Source organism: Lacerta agilis, chromosome 3 (assembly GCF_009819535.1).
Source record: "Lacerta agilis isolate rLacAgi1 chromosome 3, rLacAgi1.pri, whole genome shotgun sequence".
NCBI lineage: Eukaryota > Metazoa > Chordata > Lepidosauria > Squamata > Lacertidae > Lacerta > Lacerta agilis.
The window spans coordinates 76,556,944-76,572,624 of NC_046314.1; the positions used below are offsets into that span (position 1 = coordinate 76,556,944).

At 38.7% G+C, this 15,681-nt stretch overlaps 1 protein-coding gene across 2 annotated transcripts in view; it reads right to left on the bottom strand.

Annotated features, from left to right (window-relative positions):
• Nucleotides 1–9,137: 9,137 nt before the first annotated feature.
• AKT3 (AKT serine/threonine kinase 3) overlaps nt 9,138–15,681 on the bottom strand; it is a 98,284-nt gene continuing 91,740 nt past the window's right edge. For both annotated transcript variants that reach the window (XM_033144374.1, XM_033144373.1), the window contains 2 exons: nt 13,013–13,115; nt 9,138–10,975 (listed from right to left, as the gene is read on the bottom strand). In XM_033144374.1, the coding sequence (XP_033000265.1) occupies nt 10,890–10,975; nt 13,013–13,115 (189 nt within the window). In that variant the 3' untranslated portion in view covers nt 9,138–10,889. The remainder of the gene's footprint in view (nt 10,976–13,012; nt 13,116–15,681) is intronic.

Genomic DNA, 15,681 nt, shown 5'->3' on the forward strand with positions numbered 1-15,681 from the left:
TGAAGCAAACTTGGAAAACAGCTTTCGTATATGAAAATACTGTATCCAGTTTCAGCTCTTAAATAATTAAATCTTTGCAAACTTATCTTGTTGCTCTGGAAAGAAGTCGTCCCAGTCTGCAGATTTGTAAAGTGGTTCGGTCTCTGAGCATTCAAGGCTGCTTGTTCTTCCTCACTCAAGAAATGCGTCTGGACCTATTTCTGGGGAGTTGCCCATAAATCCCATGGGGGGGGGACACACACCATCACCTTCCCCTGCTTTGGGTGAGATCTTAGAATCATACAGAGGGGAAGCACAAGTCACTTTCTCTTACACTTCTTTGAATGGTTAAAGCTACCCTAATTTAAAATACCGGTAGTCTGCGCCCCCACTTATCATTGCCCCCACTCACCTTATTTTTTTAACTTCCAGCATTTATTCCTTGCCCCTTATCAAATTCTAGATAAGGAGCAGGGCTACAATTGCTCCAGGGTTGCAGAACAACTTCCTTAGTGAGGTTAGAAACTGGTCTGGTTTTGCAGCTTTTGAGAGAAGGTGCAAAGCATCCGTCTTTTGAGAAGTGGATGGCAGGGAGGGGAAAGCTCATTTTTGTAGTATAGTTTTTATTGCTGCTTCTGGTTTTTTTGTTTGTTTGTTTTGGGTTTTTTGCTGGAAGTTGCCTCATAGCTTGGAGAGGTGATATTTAATTGTTTTAATTAGATATGTCATAAAATACATATCTTTGTCAACCTTTAAGCAAGGCACACAAGTGTATCTTCCACAGATAACATGTTATTTATTTAGAAGCTTGTGTCCCTTAATAATTTACTAAGCTCCTGAAACATAGCATTTGTGTATTAGAACTATATTTATTTTATGATCCATTTATGATTTGGAAACTTTTTTCAAAAATATGAACGTAAGATGTTTTTCAAAATAAATTTTATTATGGTTCAGAAACAGAAAACTTTTAAAGGTTTATATATTGATCCCATGACCTCAGCTGCAGGATTTTGCTACAGTAAGACAACCATGTTGCAAAGTTGTTGAGGACTTCAGCAAGCACCCAAGATGGATGGAGATAATTTAAACAATACTACTGGGCAAATGAAATACTGGTAGTGATCTTTCTCATGTTTTTATAAATGGTCCCACTGCAGTTAATTTTCCTTTCCCACAAACAACATCAATCATCCTGGACTGAATTATTTTTCCTGCTAAATATACTTACATGGAAATGTTCTTCACTTTTATACCTCAGGACTCTTTGGTCTAAGACTGTTATCTCCTTAGTGCTGGTTCATAGTGTTGTAGGGCCCAAAAGCATAATGGTCACAATCCTTCTTGCTGCCATGCACCTCCAAAGCAGGAGGGTAGAGGTTCAATTTAAAGAACAAAAAGGGCATGCGAGTGCCAGGGTGTTGAACCTTCACTTCCCGGCCTTTGGCTTACCTCTGTGCAGTCCAACCAGGGCTGGTATTGATTCGGAAGGTGAGCTTGCCCTGTTTGTAATTCTCTTGTCACACCAGAAAGACATTCTGTAAAAACTGTTAGTTGTCTGGGAGAGTGTTGCCAAGTAGAAAGTGACTCTCTTTTGCTCTTTAAATTAGATCTCCACCTCCCCACTTTGTACGTGCTCAGTACAGACCCACATTTAAAGCAATGGATCTGCTGCAGTGCATCTAAGTTTGGTTATTAGAAGGGACCTTGCAAACGTCTGCATCCCTGTGGCATCCATCAACCACAGCAAGCACATGCTGATGTCCCTCCATCCACCTCTTCCTTATCTGATGAATTAATGAGAGAGATTGCTTAAGAAGGAACCACTATTGGCCATGGCTGCTGAATATTGCTACGGCCTTGTCTTTTCTTGCCAGATTTGAACTGCGCTAGGGAGGTAAAGAAGAAGCTGCAAGAGTACTTTCATAGTTGCTCTGGTGTCAGCTGTTTTTCTTCTGTTCTTCCCCTTCACAACTTCAGGCAAAAACAGCCGTTCCTCCTGTCTACTGAAAAAAAATCAAAGGTACTGCCAACGGTGATTCTTGGGCAACCTAAGTAGCAGCTTTCTCCTTGCAAGAAACATGGCTAGAAGGCTTCTCCCATAGATGCCTGTAGTAGCTGTCTGAGCCATCAGCATGTTTGCACACCAAACTTCTTTCTATATACATGGTGTTGCATAAACACTTGGCGCAAACAATCTCTTGTCTTGGTTAAGATATCAGAAGAGCTCTTCAAGATCACATACTCTTTTTGCTTCTGGCTTATGTGCTCCTACTTCTCTCCCTCTGACTGCACTAGATTAAGTCTGCACTGATTTCATCACTAATCATAGTTAAATCAGAATTTGAAATCAGCTTCCAAACGTAACATCAAAATGGTTTAAGGCTAGCAGTAGTTAATTGTTAGCTTAGTGCAGACATGATGCTAAGCAGTCAGCACTAAACAAGGACCGGGGAGTCAAGGGAGATGAAGAACAGTATGTGAGCTCATGGAAGAAGGAGAGTGGACAGTCCCAATCTCTTAAATATATTCAATCTGTACCAAACCGAAGAGGCTGATATAGGAACATTTATCCAGTGGCAAAGCAGCAAGTTCTGGGTTGCATGTCATTTTTAATAAGCTATTTTTTATCCTTAATAAATATTAAAATGAAAGTTATTAATTTCTCCAAGTAATATTTTTATCTCCAATAACTAATTGTAAGAATCCTGCAAAGAATATTTATCAGTATGTGATATTGATGGACACTAAACATGTTCAGAATCAAAGTCTTTGATCCTCAATGTCTTATATTTTGGTAACAAATCTAAAGATTGACAACATGTTTGCTTTGAATATTGATTACCAAGGCAATAATTTCATTTCAACCTTATAAATACATAATAAATATTTATTAAATACATGTTTTGAAATGTTTCTTAATGTTATCCACCCTGAGCTTTCAGCAAGCAACAGGGTGGGTTTAAGAAAAACAAGCCAAATAAATAAGGTGTACATGCTTGACAGAAGTAAACAGAAGACGTGTAAGCTATGTCATTTTACAAAAATAAAAATTAAAAATGGCCTAAAGCAAACAGCTATGCAATTATTAGAATTCTCTCGAGTATTAACTCAAAACAAATTCTAGAGCTCAATTTCAATCTACATGTTTAAGAGGATGCGTTCCACACTATTTCTGCCTCCTGTCATCAAAAAGGACTTAATAGAGAACAATATAGAGAACACATATAACTAAGGCACAATCCAGACAAAGTTTAAGGTGTGTAGTCCCATTGATTTCAATGGAAAGTTCAGCACATGCATAACCACCTATCTTCCTCCTGTAACACAACTCTTATAACTGTGCTCCTCTCAACAATTTGTCCCATCTCATCTAATCTCGCTATCTGCCCTCTCTTCCTTATCCCTCTCTCTTTTAAACTAACTAGCTTTCTAGCTCTTGTCAATCATCTTTCCAACGACTTGACATTACTTACACACAATGTAGCAGATGTGGAAGTTTCTGCTAACTCTTTTTTCACTGGTATCAACTAACTTCCTATAAATTCAGTGAACAGTAGCGTTGTAGCCTTTGATTACCACCTCTCTCTTTTCTCTCGGTCTTCTAAAGCATTCTACTGCTAAACTTCCTATTCTTCCATTTTGCCACACTGCTAGATGTCTGCCTTACATAACCAACTGCACATGCTGCAGTCATTGACTGTTGAACATGCTGTCAAGTGATGCCATTTGTTCACCACAATGACATCACAGATCAACCACCTCACATAGATGCCAACTCAAAATACAATGCATATCAATGGAGACAATCCACACATTCAGCTTAGAGTAATAACCTGATGAGATCAATTGATGAACAAGAATGTGTGGGCCAGCCAAAAGGCCTGTTTATGCCTTAGTTACTTCTCACTTTGACTATTGTAGACTCTACTTCTCTCCCCCCCCATCCTGATTGCTTTCATTCTGACCAAAACTCCATCAGAATTATCAATGACTAGTTAAAGGCAGCCCATCCAACTACATTTCTGGTTCTCCCATTGGCTACACCTCATCCTTAGGAATGTTTTTTCTTTCTAGCCAGTGCTAGATCGTTTACTTCTTCAGCATCATATGTACCAGTTTTACAGTTTATTTCAAATGTGGAGCCATCTTGTAAATTGGACATTCCAACATGGAGCGGGGTGTGTGTGTGTGTGTGTTTGAGGTTGGCGAGTCATTTGTGAACATTAATTTTTTTGTTGGAATATTTTATTACCCCTCCCCACCCTCTCACTATATATAAGGGTCTGGTGGCTTCTGTTTCAGTGTATCTGAAGAAGTGTGCATGCACACGAAAGCTCATACCAAGAACAAACTTAGTTGGTCTCTAAGGTGGTACTGGAAGGAATTTTTTTATCTTTTATTTTGTTTTGCCTATGGCAGACCAACACGGCTACCTACCTGTATATGTAAATATCAGTAAACTCTGAAATGAATTCGAAAGATCACAAATGATTTTTGGACCTCAAAGACCAAACACATGGTAGATACCATGTGTATTCTCATATGATATGGAAACACAACAAAATGTTTAGTTTTTACACTTCTGCCTTGTTGGAATCGATGCATTTCTCAAGATGGTTCCACATCTTCAACTAAACTTGTAACTGTTTTCTGCAATCCTGGAAAAGCAAGCATTGTCAGAATTATCAGTTTTCGTACAATAATTTCATTTGTCACCCCACTTATTCTTGTTCTAGTCTTTTATGCTCTCCATAAGCTTACTTTCTCATTCTTCTCCAAGTTCCCATCCATAGCCTTTGCCTAGAATCTTTCATTTTGCACTTGCTCTATCCTTTTACACCTTGAATGTTTTCCTAAAATAAACTCTTACAAATTCTTTTTGTCCCTTAATAGCCCTTCTACTTGTTATCATCATCCTCATTACGTCTATCTACAAACTTTATAATAAACCATGCATCTTTTTGTGTACTCTTCCAATTCTTTATTATTTCCCCCCATATTACCTGGACTGTGGGTTTTTTGGACAGTGAGTATCTTCCGCATCACTAGCACTTGGTGTATGATTTTAGTTATGGAATTTTCAACTGTTTGAAAAGAAAAAACCTCCATAAAGGAAGGCAGCAAGTTATAGTAAATTTCCAAGAAACATAAAAAATTGAAATCAGCTAACAATGCACATAGCATTATCTGTCACTTATCACAGATATGATGAGAATGTACACACATCAGAATAAAATTGTAGAATTGCTTTTAGATGGGCTGCATATTACGATAATATACTTTTCTAAAGTATACCACAGCACTCAAGATATCTGCAGTAATTTGCAATTGCAAAGATATTGCTTTTCAAAACCATTTTCATGAAATAAAGTTGCTCTCAAGTCATAGATAAAACTAAAAACTCTTTTGTTGCAACCTTTATACATGTTTGCACCTCAAAAACAAAAGCAACAACAATAAACACATAAGTAGCAGATTGACATAGTGCTTTATTTAAGCTGTCTTTACGAAGGAAAATAATGTGCTTCCCTATCATATATGTGTAAAAATACTAAGGATGTACAGTGTACAAAACCAGCTGTTGTTATTTCACATCCTTGTGGGTCATATGCTTAAGGAAATAAACAGTTTAAGTATGACCAACAGTAATACGGTTTCTTGGATTTTTTAGTGTCTGCTTAATGTCCTTAACCATATGACTAGATCTGTCATGGGTCTAATGAAAGAACTAGCAAGGTCAAGAGATTTCACAAACTCTAAAGCTACAGGGAGGTAATTCAATTACCATTTTAGAGTTTTTATTTAAATAAATACTTTACATTTCATGCTTGCCTGTAATGCACTATACCAGGAGCAAGAGAAGGAAATTCTACTGTAGACAGTACAAACAGTAGCAGCAAAGTGTGTACATTGAGGTGTAATATAGAGACCCTGCAGTTAGTAAGGAAAAACCTTACATTTGTACTCTAGGAAAAAGCACATGGCCTGTGCAAGAACTGCCAGCTTCAAGAAACAAACAAACAAAAACAATTTGAAAGTTTTATAAAACAATACTGGAATAGAGGCTCTGCGATTAGCAAAGATGTTTTGGAAGAATTGTTAGGGTGGAAAGCAAAGTTTGTGTGCAAAACTGCCAAAACATAAATAGAAATGACCTATTTCCTCAAAGATGGCTGCAGTACAAGAGGGCACACACAATGTCTTGGAAGCCAGTACAAGCTGGAGTCAACAAGTCTGAAATGTACTATGTTTTTTTCAAACTCCTGTCAAAGTCTAGCCAAACTCAAGAGGAAGCTGAGGGGAAGCAGAAGAGAGGTTTCAAGAGTGTCTTTTAGCTGCAGCTTTGATTGATTTATGTATTCTTATGAGTGAATTGAAGTTTTCTCTCAACCTCCAAAGGGTCATTCCATGTAGGAACATGAACTCAAATACCATTTTTGCTTTCTTTTCCCTCCCCACATTAAATGTAACTTAACAAAGTTCTATATGCAAACAATACAGTAAATGCAGACAGCTGACCTGAAATATCAAGCCACCTTTAATTGTTCTGCTCATTAGGCCAACAACATGGGCTACAGTGGCCTGTAGCCAACCTTATGCAAGCGGAAGTTCACTGCTGCCACAGTTCAGTTCTTGCCACATCCAAGCCCAAGGCAAAGGAAAGCTCAATTCAGAGACTTCCACTTGCACAATGCGGAATACATCAACAATGACCTGACCTGACAGGTGACCATCTATTGTTAAAATATTTGTGACACTATTTGGAGCCTTCTTGAGCTGACAAAAATAGTCAGAACAAGACTATTAATTGACATGCCAAAACTTATGCCTTGTACAGTCTAGGAACATATGTAATTCTGTGGGCTAATTTGTAATAAATTAGAGAAATGTGATTTGATAAAATTTCTTTGGCATTCTCCTCTGTAGTATTGTGAGGAGGAGATCTCCCTGCACCTTCCTCACCTCTAGATCCTCCCATCAATTAATGAGGCTGCAGGGAAAACTGGGTCAAGTGAGGAATGCAAAGCTGCTGCTTCTTAGTACGTAGTACGAAGGAAGAGTGATGGTGGAGCAAGCTGGAGACTATTGTTCCATAGTCCCTAGTTAGTGGCTAGATTTCAGCCTGGTGTTGATCTCTTTGCAACTTTGGGTAAACCTAAGTTCTCCATACCATGACCTATGCTGAATTGTGATAAGAAGTGTGCCCACATGACAGCCAAAAGGGTAACTCTGCAAATCTTCCAGGGTTTTCCTAAGCCAGACAACACGAGGTTTTCAGGACAGCAGTCATAGATATGTGTGGCTGAAGTGTAATCTCCTGACAAATAAGAAATTTGCACCTGTCAAAACCTTCCATTGCTGGCTACCCCTGCTCTGAAGATGCCAGGAACAGCTGGACTGCTTTTTTGTGATGCCATAAATGCACTGGATGACAGATTATTTGAAGATCAACATTATGATAATTTACAGACTTCACTGATGGGACTTTTATAAACATAAATGAAGAACGACTACCCCCAAAGGATGCATATATACTTGTGAGCAAATGCATGTAAAGGAATGCCTCTGGAATGGTAGAGCACATCTACTTTAGAAGGATGGTCTGATTATATCCATTTATGAAATACCATGGGTGATACCCAACATAGCGTGAGCAGACTTCCCTTTCCTCCACCATCCCATCCTCCTGAAATCTGTTGCATATGGCCTCCCAACCCTCTAGAGCAATTTCAGGGGCTGCAGGAAAGGGTTATCTGATACACCAATGGTATCCATGCTGCTGGCAGATGGCCGCTGTTGGATTGCACCCCATGTATTCCCTAGCCAATCCTACAACTGGGCTGATTAGAAATCTACACAAGGCAAGCTACGGGGTATACAACAAAACAAGTGCAATGCATGCAAGAATCGGTGGCACGTGTCTTGGAAGAGGAGTCCTACATGGCAATGAAAGCAAATATTATTTTGATGAGTAAATACTTTCAGTCTTGTATCAAGGCTAACCTCAATTGAATTAACCAAAATCACTGTTGGTTTACACAAGGAATCCAGCTTTGTGTGTGTATTATCTATTTCATATTCCCAATTCAAAGACTAAACAGAGCAGCCAGGCCTGCAAATGGAAACCCTTATTAAAAAGTTACCATTACCTTTCTACCAGCCCACAGAAAAAGAGCTTACTTATGTCCCCAGACAAACATGTTACCATTTCTGAAATCAATCAGATATATTGTTAAAGCAAATACACTAATGTTTAAATGGTGATTAGAATAAGAATTTGGACAATTTTGTTGTTTTTCTCAAATTGTGGAAATGGGACTCCGTGGAATGGCTCCCACACTGCTTAACCTATTGCATGATTTCAATAGCTTCTATAAATAATATTCTAACACTGAGATATAGCAGCTTGATAAATTTATTACATCTAAAAGAATATTTATATGGATTAGGAAATATTTAAGCCATGGAAAGGCATACTTGTTCCTATCCATCAGGGCAATTCCATGTGCAGATCCCATGCTTACCTAAGAAAGGGCCCTGCGCAGGGAAGGGATTCCACATCTAACCCCAGGGTTGTGCATGTGGTGCCCCTTGCAAGATTAGGCTGGTACAGATCTGACACACAGATAACAAGTGGTGTTAATGCTTGATAGGGCTGCTCATTGGATTGGAGGCAAAGGTGAAAGAGCTCTTCTCTCCCCTTTCCTGCACTAAATGGTGAAGAGAACTTCACAACTGACTGCACTGTCCATCTGGCCAGCAGAGAAATTCCTGCATATAAGAAACACAGGATCAGGACCACCATAAATATTATCAAGTGATCACATTTGGTATACACTGGTCATAAAACAAAAGTTCTGTCTAGCCACTGAGTCATTCTGATTGTTCGTTACTACTTCAGTGTCACAACCTCTAACACCAAGTGTAGACGTAGTTATATTCTGTACTCCATCCACTCAAGAGGTGTCCATTAATCATGGCCTACTGTGGTGCAAAGATACAATAAAATCTACTTTGCTTATGGAAAGTATGTGTTTGTCTTAGCTGCCTTCAAAAGATGTCTACATGCCTCTTGATAGCCCTGGCATGTCCCACTGCCTGCAGCGGTTTTCATTCCAGGACATCGAAATTCTCAGCATCAAGAGGCTAAGACATCTGCATGTAAATATTATTTTCTTCTCAGAAGTCATGTACACATTCATACACAGCAATCGTAATACTAAGCTAAATCACAGTTTGTTACAGGAGTTGAAAACATAATGAAGCCGAGATACTTTGATGATAATCCCATGGAGTGGCATTTGGTGATGTCATTGCCACTGGCATGCAATGTTATTACATTTAGTGGCTCATTTGGAAAATCCCAACTCCCAGCCCCAAAGGCTGTATTAAAGATTGCCTTCCCTCAACATTTTTACATCTTAAAAGAACAAAATAAAGGATTCAAAGATCCTAGTCAATAAATATGATGAGAAAGGTAATTCGGTACACTGACAATGTTATGTCTGTTGTGGCCAGAAATCAAACATCACTTTTAAATGGCTGTTCCCATCAATCTAATATATTGTTTGATACATTATAGCACAAGGGTGTTCATTGTAATCATTGTGGACCTCCATATCACTGAAAAGTTCAAGTGACTATCAGACTCCTATACCGCATGGAGTAGAGAGTGCATGGTGCTGGGATTTTCTCTTGACAATAATGAAATTTTTCCACTACAGAAACCTGATTCAAAGTACAGGGTACACTTTCAGAGTCTTGTTAACATCTTCACATGGGAGAAAAAAGTGCATTATTTTGTTCAGCTTGTACAGTCCTTCCATACTTTACAAAATAAATTTTAAGCCTCTTCTAGGATATAGCAGCATTTGCAAACATGATACATACAATCGTCACTAAAAATAAATACTATTGAAGTGTAACAAAAATAATTCCGTTAAAACACCTGAAGAAAAAAGCTAATTCACAAACTCAAAAGTAAAAACATGTAAGGCAAACTCCTGTTTACCTTAGTGTACAAATTTTGGTGAAAAGCGATGTTGTTATGCCTGTCTACATTCTTCAGCCTCCAAAGGTGATGTATATTGACAAAGAAAAAGAAAAGTATGAGAGAGATGCAAATTGTAAGACCTTTAAACAACTTCAGTTGCTGCTTTTATGTCTTAAATTCTTGCATTTTAAAAGTTCAATTCTCCATAATTGCACGTGAATCTGGAAGTCTAAGTGGAGGCTAGGTGATCCCAGCCTTTTGCTTCTTGTGTAGTAACCAACAGTAATTAAAAAATAATATATATATATATTTATATATATATATATTTATATATATTAACAATTATAAGTCCTTCTCCGGAATGTTTTCATCCAGATGTTAATGGCAAGTCTGATTCAAGTGATGATATGCCTACCAAAAGCTTTGCATATATACACCACCACCTTCTACAATTCCTTGTTCTGTCCAGCTCAAAGAGATGTGAGAAATCATCACAAACCATCTTTTTTTTCCTAGAATTTGATTTGTCTTCTAGAAGTGAGGAATACATCTCAGATCAACGTGTCTTTTAGCCTTTGCTCTGAGAAGATAAGAGAATGATAACCAGCTGTGCACAAAATGCACCATTGAGAATTTGTCATCTAACATCACAACATTTTTGGATTGCTTCTTACTGTTACTTTCATGCTGAGACAGTGGACAGCAGTAACAGCAGGGGACCTTAGACCAATATAAAATGTCATGCAGATAAATCAAAGAGGCTGATTGGTCAGGAAGGGAACTTGTTCAATTTGGAATGATCTCTGAAAGTGCTCTGCTATCCTAAATAATAGCAAGTACTGGTGGTGATGTCAGGAATCATTTTCAGTGATAAATCTAATATGACCGTGAAGCAGCAGAACAAAACAACAAGCTATTCCCGTCCACTTGCAGAATAGGAAAACTGGGGGAAATGTGGTCGTCTTTCGTTGTCCATGCAGTCCATACCATCTTCATCATCTGTGGAAGGGAAGTTTAAAGGTAATCTGAGAAAAATGCTTTCCTCACACATTTATTTTTTAAAAAATAGTGTTTTACTTTGATATATGGTATTTTGCATATATTGAAATATAGTCAGATATTGTAAGGGGGGAACCCATTGTATTAATGGAGCTGTGTGTGCTGAACAGGGTCTTAGTATTGGAACCTACAAGAAGATTTGTGTCCTCTGGTTTAACAAATACAGAAACAATACAAGGAATCACTTTGCAGATTTCAAGTTTCTTTTTTTAAATAATTTTTGTACCATTCATTCTAATAGCCGTTTGAGTTTTCCCATACTTGTGCTTATGTAGCTAAAAGCACAACAAACACCCAGGCACAAAAGAAAGTACAAAAACATCTTCTGGGGAAGGGAACATAAGAAGGGGAACCTACAAGAACCCCAGCAGAAGGACGGGGGGGGGGGGGGGCACTTAAAACTGGAAGACAAAATGGTGACTGGAGAAGATAAGAAATTTTAAAAAGTAAAGGATGGACCATCTCACTTTCTGAGTCAGTCACTTTCTTGTTCACTCTAAAAAAGCTATTTTTAAATGTCCCAAGGGATGCGAGAGCTGCCCACAGAAATTGAGAAAACCCATGATTTCTATGTTGAATGCGAGTGTTTCAACCCCACTCCTACCCTCCAACAAACCCAACACACAGCAGCAAATGCTTAGTTCTTATTCATTGTGGGGTTTTGTTGTGTTTTTTTAAAAAAAGCCTGCTGATACAAATTTCAAAGCAGTTTACTCTTCCTATTGCAAGCTGGAAGGGGCTGCAGCTGGGAGAGAGCTGCTTATGACAGCTCTGCAGTGTAATTCACTACAGGGCAGGCTTTCAATGGTTTGCCACAACACTGAAGGGGGATCAGAATCCTACTGCAGGCTGGGCTGAAGTTGGGAGGAAACAACAACCCTGCAGTACTATCCACTCTTTTTATCTCGAAGTTGTAGGTTGGGCTGCGAGAGTAGGACACAACAATGCCGTCATATAGCTCACTCTTATAGCAAGTTAGAGGACTGCGCTGAGAGAAAAAGTAGCTCATGGCAGCTATAGAATTTATTGTTAATATTGCAGGTCAGAAGTGGGGTTCAGGTTGGATACCCAGTCAAAAATTCCCCATGCCTCTCAAGTTGTACCAAAGGTCAATCAAGTTAAATTTCTCCCAGGCCAAATCAAGCAAACACTTTTTTTAGAAGCCTTGTGTTCCATTGACTTCCATGCACATTGGTTGCGCTTTTAAATATTCAAAAAGTAAACAAATATACATATTGCACATGAAGTGAGACAAAGTGACTCCTGGCTTAAATTATAACTTTTGCTTCTTTCAAGCCCCTCAGCCGCAGGTTCGGGTTACATGCACACATGCACAGACTCGCAACAGGGATATGCTCCCAACATTTTGGGATGCCACTGAAATTCATAAAACAATTGACTGGAAAACATAAAGAGAATATATTCTATTAAGGTTCACCAATTTCTTCTGCAATATCCTATAATGCTAAAGGTTATTTAAGCAAATGTTTATTAATTAGAACTTTAAGCAGAATAAACTAAAGCATTATGTTTAACATACAACACAAATGTTGAGAGGTCCTATCAGTATAGTTCTGTAACATGCTAATAAAACAATGTCAAATGAGTACCATGTATCAAATAGTTAACTCGTGTTAAATATGCTGTAGCATTGCTCATTCCATGGATATTTCTGAGAGTTTCCTCATTCATTTTTATTAGAGTTGGGATAGCAACTCAAGAAAAAAGTTTGAGGAGACAGAAAGTGAACTCAGGCTCTATCATGGAGTGCCAGTGTGTCCTTAATCCTGAAGTGTGCATTCTTCTGTTACAAGAACATCACTTAGGAGAGACGCTGCAACCTCACACCTGAAGGATGTGATGCTGTTTCTTTGCTGGCAGAAAATGGGTACGGTATGTAAATTTCGTTTTTCACAAAAAAATTCTCTAAATCCACAGAGACCCCTAAAATGCTATAAACATTTCTGGGACACTTACATTTTTCAGGTGGTGTTATTGTAATAGTCTGAGCAGTAAACTCTTCATCAAAATATCTGGTGTCTGTCTCAGACGTCACTTGAGGTTTAAAAGGAGGGACAAGCTGAAATAATAGGGAAGAAAAAATGCATTAAGGAATATGAACACAATAAAGCTAAAAACAGGAGTATATAAAAGAGTACATGAAGCTCTTCTGGCCCAGTAGCTAGAACAAAGAGCTGGTACAACAATGATCCTGGATTGAAAGTCTACCTAAAAACCAGTTTGTGGCAAGCCATTAGGCCACAGTTTTTTCTATTCTAGGTCTTGAAACTGCAAAATGAAAAAGCTGCTGGTCTGCTTCATGTTTATTTTCCTTGTGGTTTTATATTGATATTTGACTATTTTGTTGCCCACTGTCCTGATCAGAGCTGCTTCAAAGTTTGAGCAGCCTCTTCCTACTCTGACAATGTCTATGAGCACCAGTTCAGTTTCCCAACCTGCCCTGGAGTATCACTGGCATAGTATCACTCCAGGGCATGTCGGGAAAGTGGCAGCCCACAGACCCAGCTCGCTGGCACGAGGGACAGCACGCATCTTGTGAGAAGTATGAAGAGAGCAAGGAGGCCAGGTGAAGGCAACATCAGGACCTGCTCCAATCAAACTCTCTCCTTCTCAGTTCTACAATAATAGATGCAATATGCCTTGCAGAAAGGAAGAAGAGCAGGAAGTTCCTCAGTTAATTCTTACAATATAGTGTCAACACACATTCACACAGACATTTCATTTTTTTTGCCTTCTGGACAACAGGAATGTGTGGCTGCTATGAGTATCTCCCTTCATGGGGGAATAGAACACTGTCTGCAAAATATGGCAGCACTCATGAACACATGTTTAAATGACTAAATGACTTTTTAGGACTTGGATATTGCTAGAATTCAAATGTTATGTCAAAATAATAATGTGTTGAAGCATTTTCATAGGGCGGGATTCAACAAATGAGTCATGTCAGTGGAAGCCATATGCAAGGACTTCTGCTTGTGCAATGGGGCTTTCCCCCTTCTTCTCCCCCTGCACGCCCCCCTTAATTGGCTCGGGGGAGGGGTATTGGGAGAACATGGGGGGAGGAGAGGGGGATCATTTCATTGGGCAAGCCAAAATGCTCACCCTGATTGAACTCTTGCCTTAGTGCAATGTTGAATTCTTCCCATAGCAATATTGTTCCAATTAGTTGATTTGTAATTTATATCCATTATAAACATGCAACTATAAAGGCCAATACCAGATCCACTTCTGATACCACAAAGAATTTCATTCAATACATAGGGAAAGTAAAATGTTACTCTACATCACCACAACCCAAAGTTTTTGAAACAAAAAACTGAAATATTCAATTGTACGTTAAAGAAAATAAGAATACTATGCGTATTTGTATTATAGTCTTATTCTAAATACTAACAGAATTCTATAGCTACACACAATAATTTACATTATTCTCCTAGTGGGTGAAATCTATTAGTGCTGTTTCACACACACAGTGGATTTTGATCCACTAACTTAAAAGAGGAAAGCAAGCCATTTTCTTCCCCCTGCCATTGCAGCCCCATACCCTCCCTGCAAATTGGTTCCAGGGTGTTTGGGGCCCTCCTGAGCAGTGTGGAAAGTGGAATGGGTAAGAGCAGAGACAGGGGAATCACATCCACGCCCTCTTACATTAGCAGAAATTCCTGGAACAATTGAATTTCAAACACTGTACCTTGTATGTTGCATCATTCATTACTACTAGTGGCAGCATTTTAAGACATGTTTGAAGTGCCCACCGCAAGGTATCTGCCCCCCTCCCATGCTGCTCCTGTTGCATTTTACAAGCAATAACTTTGTAATAAAATGCAATGGATAGGTAGCTCAACCAGTCTACCTATGACTCAAGCAAACATGTTTAATCGTATCTTGAATAACAACTCAATGCATTTACAAAAAAAGTTTATTATCAGAACATAAAATTCCTAGTTACACCAATGTGCACCAATGTATAACAACAACATTCAATGTGTTTCAATTAACTGGGTAAAATTGTAATATTTTAAACATTTTAGTGGCAAACAAGCTGCTTTTGACTTTCACTGTGTTTTGGTATGAATACAACACTTAGCAGTACCAGCATTTTATTATCCGTACCCCGCCCATGTGACTGGGTTGCCCCGGCAACCCTGGGCAGCTTCCAGCATATACAATATAAAAAGAAAGGGTAGGTATATAGGGCAGCATTGGGAAGATCCCATAAAGATACAAAGTGCAGTGAAGGAGCCAGGTGCTAATGAGGTTTCTACTAAGTAAAAGCCTGAGAGAAAGCTGTAAAAAAATTGAGATATGGAGACATGATCCACCCCCTTCAAGCACTGTTCTGTCCAACCCTTGGGGAAGGATGGAGGACTTTAACTTCCCATAATCTACCCTCACTAGGTACACTGCAACATGCTCAGCCATATTATATAATGGAAGGACCATGCACGTTTAAAATATGAGGATGCAGTGCCTCCACCACTGACCAATGTCACATAAGTAACGTGTGCAACACCCTAATAGGAAGGAAGGATCATTCTACGAAAAGCTTTCACACGACATTCCCATTTTACATAAACAGTGGTTAATCTTAATTACGATTTGTTGAAGCAAGCCAGCTTCATAAA